The sequence below is a fragment of the Poecilia formosa genome, unplaced genomic scaffold, assembly GCF_000485575.1.
Source record: "Poecilia formosa unplaced genomic scaffold, Poecilia_formosa-5.1.2 Scaffold129, whole genome shotgun sequence".
NCBI classification, from domain to species: domain Eukaryota; kingdom Metazoa; phylum Chordata; class Actinopteri; order Cyprinodontiformes; family Poeciliidae; genus Poecilia; species Poecilia formosa.
Window position 1 is genome coordinate 1677876 of NW_006800068.1, and position 5678 is coordinate 1683553.

At 36.7% G+C, this 5678-nt stretch overlaps 1 protein-coding gene and 1 long non-coding RNA gene across 2 annotated transcripts in view; one reads left to right on the forward strand and one right to left on the reverse strand.

Annotated features, from left to right (window-relative positions):
- LOC103144587 (cystatin) overlaps window positions 1–5678 on the reverse strand; it is a 27024-nt gene that overhangs the window by 10371 nt on the left and 10975 nt on the right. Inside the window, exon 2 of the mRNA XM_016676176.1 lies at window positions 3029–3180. Within this exon, the coding sequence (XP_016531662.1) occupies window positions 3029–3116 (88 nt within the window). The 5' untranslated portion in view covers window positions 3117–3180. The remainder of the gene's footprint in view (window positions 1–3028; window positions 3181–5678) is intronic.
- Window positions 1–5678, forward strand: part of LOC107837274 (uncharacterized) — a 15141-nt gene that overhangs the window by 1814 nt on the left and 7649 nt on the right. The gene's annotated exons all lie outside the window — the stretch shown is intronic.

Genomic DNA, 5678 nt, shown 5'->3' on the forward strand with positions numbered 1-5678 from the left:
AAGACGACAATAAGTGTTGAATGAAAATTGAAACTTTTTCTTAATGGTTATATAAAGAACAGAGGGTGAAAAAAATTACCTCTTTGTCCAATTCGCAGCTTTTAATGTCAAGGTTTTGCGTCTTAAGACATTTGGTTTTTCCAAGGATTGCATCGATTTCAAAGTTTATCATATTGGTTACCTGCAGAAAGAACCAAAGAAAACAGTGATTAGAAGTATGTTTTGATAGGGTACATTAATTTGTTTTAAGGAAGATCAGTCCAACCTGGGATTTAGCACTGGTAACTGAGACCAGCTTGAACAACTTCTTTTTCCTTGGAATTTTGTTGTACATCTCCACAGCATATTGAGCCGCCCTCTGAACATCTTTTGACTCCGGCTGTCTGTCAGACCAACCCCCTAAAATAGGTGCTTCTTCTGTAAGACAAAGGTATTTATACTGTAACATACAGCATATCAGTAAAAATGTAAACAAAGATCACAGAATAGAGACAAAAACTGTCGAGCTTGAATCAGTTTGTAGGGCTAAAGAAAGGCCAAGAAAGAGTTTCACCATTCTGCCCATTTTGACCAGCAGTGCAGTGGCTTTATCTCGCATCACAGAACCTCTTTTACACAATGAAATAGGAAACTTAAACGGTCACCTTACAGCAGGACAACAACCATCAACAAACAATCAGAGCTACAGGAGAATTGTAAACTTTCTAGTGAAGTGTTTTGATTGGATCCTGTGAGTATTTTTCCAGTTACTTAACCACTTTATTCATGTTGTGAACTCTGTCATGCATGTAACTGGTGTTGACATGATTATTTCAAAGTCACATAATTTGTGTGTCCATTGAGTCTAGTCAAAGATGGAAGGACTTGTTTGTACTGCCAGCTAGCAGCTGTTTCATGTTCCATCCCCATCCAGTCCAAAACGAATTCTCGTGTCTAATGTCAATGTGAAGAACTGGGTGTTGATCACACCCAACTTTGTACTTTATTCAGCCTCTTTGCTGATCAGAATTTTGGAACAAAGAGATAAAAAAGGCTTTTCTTCAAGCTTTATTTTGGATTTGAATTTCATTAACTGCAGAAATCAACGTCACCACATTTATGATTTCATTAAAGTAAAACCTTAAAGGAATTACGACACAATAAGGTATTAGATTACAATAAATTATCCTTTTTACATCCAATTTAAAGACCTGTTAAATAGCAGCAGTATCTTCTTTTTTTATCCAAAACTAACGTTTCCTCTGCCAAAATAAACAGCACTCTGACAATCATGAATTCATCTGACTTGTAGCTGAAGCAAAACATCTGACTTGTACTCAATGATATTGCAGTGAGGAGTCATAAGTTGTGTGTTTGTGGATTTATTCCACAGCGGATTTGACCATGAAGTCTGCAAGCCACACAGTTTTAGAACATGTCCATTCTAATTTGTAGAATCAGATTATTGTTTTCAAATTTATTGACAATTTTGTTACCTATCTTACCATTTACTTAGATTCTCTGTGATCACTAAGGTGTTTCACAGACTGATGGAGACTGATGCCAGAGATTTTCCTAAAATATATTTTAACCTAAAATCTTCTTCTTCAACAAGCCCTAAGTGAACCGACGAGCCCTTGAGGAGGCAGCGATGGAGAACGGCTGGCCGAAATTAGCGTTCATAAATCGGATTAACCTTGAGCTAAACGCCGCTTACACTATGGAGCTCCAATATCTAATTTGAAGCTAACTTCACTGTGGTATACGCATGCGCGATCTGATCTCCAAATTATGCCCCTCCTCTTCCATGACACCTCTCACACATAGAAAAAATTTAGTCGCTCTCACATATACAAAACTGAGTCTCACATACAAAATAATGAGTATATTTTATTAGTTTATATGTGCAATCTTAGTCTTGTGACTAAGACAAAAAAAATTGTTTGCATGTGTGATATTTTAGTAGTGTATGTGCGCAATTGTAGTATTTTGTGTATGCGTGAGAGAACTATTGTATGCGTGTGTGCACAATTTTAGTATTTTGAGTGTGGGTGTGCGAGAAAGATAAAATGTGTGTGTGTGTGCGACAAGTTAGTACAGTGTATGTGTGCGACAAAGATAAAATGTGTGTGTGTGTGTGTGTGTGTGTGTGTGTGTGTGTGTGTGTGACAAAGATAAAATGTGTGTGCGTGTGTGAGATATTAGTACAATATGTGTATGTGTGTGTGTGCGACAAGTTAGTACAGTGTATGTGTGCGACAAAGATAAAATGTGTGTGTGTGAGACAAAGATAAAATGTGTGTGCGTGTGTGAGATATTAGTACAGTGTGTGTATGTGTGTGTGTGCGACAAGTTAGTACAGTGTATGTGTGCGACAAAGATAAAATGTGTGTGCGTGTGCGACATGTTAGTACATTGTATGCGTGCGACAAAGATAAAATGTGTGTGCGTGTGCGACATGTTAGTACAGTGTATGTGTGCGACAAAGATAAAGTGTGTGTGTGTGTGACAAAGATAAAATGTGTGTGCGTGTGTGAGATATTAGTACAGTGTGTGTATGTGTGTGTGCGACAAGTTAGTACAGTGTATGTATGCAAAAAAGATAAAATGTGTGTGCGTGTGCGACATGTTAGTACAGTGTGTGTGCGACAAAGATAAAATGTGTGTGTGTGTGACAAAGATAAAATGTGTGTGCGTGTGCGAGATGTTAGTACAGTGTGTGTATGTGTGTGTGTGCGACAAGTTAGTACAGTGTATGTGTGCGACAAAGATAAAATTTGGATGCGTGTGTGACATTTTAGAAGTGTCTATACGCAATATGAGTATTTTTTGAGTGTGCATGAGTTTTTTGTAGTGTGTGAGAGACAAACCATAGATTTTGTCCTAAACGGCCCCTCATAGTTGGCTATGATTTTGTGTTCATGGCTGAACAGTTGAAATTCATCAAACTTTGAACTTAGTTTGGATATGTTTACATTTTAACCACTATATTGTGTTACATAATTAAACATGTCTGTTCCGGACACATTGCATCGATATCTTTACTTACCGACTTTAATGAGTTCCTCCACAGGCCCAGTTCCCAAACACAGGTGGAAGACTGACAGACATATCAGGAAGGACAATGGCAGAGACATATTTGCTTTCCAAACAACTTGTCAGCTACAGACGTTCCCAAGCAAGATATTGAAAAGTCCAGGTCTATTTTATAGGAACAAAACATAAAAAGAGAAACTATTAAATACAACAGAACAGAAGAAAAATAGTTAAATATTGATTACTAACTGTAAAAACTCCACCACCAACCTTATAGAAGTCGCTTCAGCTGGGGGGAAATGGAGCAGAGGAAGAGGGAAACAGCTTCTGTGTTCTCTGAGTGAATGTGTGTTTGTGTGTGTCAGCATTCAGGCTTTTATGTTCAACCAGTCAGTGAAGACCAAACCCACATACTGCATATGAAGGTATGTTCAACCAGTCAGTGAAGACCACATCAATCTACTGCCTGGGAGTGACGCCATGCATGCTTCTAAGCCATCAGCAGCCTTGGTGAAGAGTGGCAGTCTGATGATGTCTCCCTGCGCGGTTATTCATGAAACTTCATGTTGAATGTGTGGGCATGTCATCTGTTAGTGCCACGTATGTGGGGGTGTGCCTACAATTAGCTTTTTTATTGTTGAGCAAAACCCTGTTGCTCTACACAGTGAGTCAATGGAGAAAAAAATATTTGCATAACAGAACTTAGTTTTTACCTATCAAATGGTGGATTGGTGTACCGTCTGAGTGATGTGAAAGCTACCAGTCTGTTGTTGTAGAGAAAAAGCTCCCTGCAAAAATATAAAATTTTACCTAGTATTTTGGTCTAGTTTCTAGTGCAAATATCTTAGCACACTTGAAGTAAAACAAAACTAACTTAAAAGTAACTTTTTAGCAAGATACAGAGGCTTGTTTTTTTCTTCCTAATAATAATAATTCATTAATATTGACGAAAAAGTGCTTGTTCCATTGGCATATCATTTTACTTATAACAAGAAATTTTTCCCATGTTATAAGCAATGGATACTGTCCGAAAGCACAAGGTCATGGAGACAAGCGGCAAAAACACGTTTCTTGTGTGTAGGAATCGTTGCTTGTCTCCATGACTATGTGCTTACAGGTGTGGCCAATGACTTTTTAATTTCAATCATTCTTTAAAAAAACTTGCTTCATGACTGATAGTGAACCATTATTTTCTTCTTAGTGTTTTATGTTGATCACAGTTTGCTACCATCTATTTGCTTTATGAAAATTGACTACAGGTTGTCAATTAGTTCAAGAGGGATCTAAAATTTAGTAATCCTGTAAGATAGGATATTCATGCATTTTCTTTTCTGGTCAATAGATTTCCTAGATGTACCCAAGAAATCTGAACCGGAAATTTTAGACAAAATATAAATTTATTAACTCTAAAGAGCAAACAAATTTGTCTTAACTTCTCTCTAGGACAAAGTAATGGACATTTTCTACTCTACTGACAGTGCAAACAGGCACGTGCAGAAGGGAAGGGGGGCTTATGCACCTGCCCCTTTTGCTCCTTGCCCCCAAGTGCCCTTTTGGTCAATTTTTTTTTTTCTTTGGATATTATTATTTCCTAAGCCCTCTTCTGACACATAACATGTACTAAAATTATTTGTTTTTTGTTTGGGGTTTTTTTGTACAACATAATAAGCCCTCCGGTCAGCTTGTTACCTTTGTCCTTTTTCCCGTGACGCACACAAAATTGCCTCTCGCACAATGAGATAGCGTAGCGAACGTTCCAGATTACAGAACAGGTTTTGGTGAATTAAAAAAAAAAAAATAAATAAAAAATAAAAAAATAAAAAAACGTTTTATTTTGGTGAATAAAGTGGAGTAGACTTGCTACTTGTCAGATGACGGAAATCCACGTTGAACATTGTATCGTTTCTGCTTCAGTAAGGAGTCGCGGTTTAAGCAGAGAGGTAATGAAATACAACAGACACTGTCAGGCCTCTGCGTCTGCTTTTCGCTGAGGAAAACTGAGGGTAGGAGACAGCCAGGTGAGGAAAAACTGTTCTTATCTATCGATTCAGTATTTTTATCATTCAGACATTAGGCTGTTGTTGTTGTGCTGTTAGCTAGCTGCTAGCTAACGACTTTGCTAGCAAAGCTAGATGACAAAAAAGCTTCTTCCCTGTATTGTTAATGACAGCAGTTATTCTTCAGTATTGCTTATGCAATAGGAGCACATCGCCCGTCCAAAATCTATCATCTCCATAACTGTGGAGATCCATTTCAGCTAAAATTAAATAAATAAATAAATGGGTTAAATAAATAGAAAATGAGTAAAATAAATCAATAAATGAACAAAATGAGTGAAATAAATCAGTGATTCTTGAGAATAGGGACAAAACAGGTCCTATGTATAAAGCACAAAATTTGAATAAAATATACACAAAATATATTTTTTTCAAATATCTGACTAAACTAACTTGGGTCATGTGAGCACAACAATGTATATTTTTTCTTGTGTTTGCTGAATATTTTTATTTTATTTTAAACATTGTAGTCGGTGGATGATGCCTGTAAAAGCCCTTGTCCAGGAGCAGAACTCAATACATTATAATAGTTTAAAATAATTAAAGAAATACTAAAATTATATATTATGACAATTAAGTATAAGTAGTCATATAAATAATTATAAA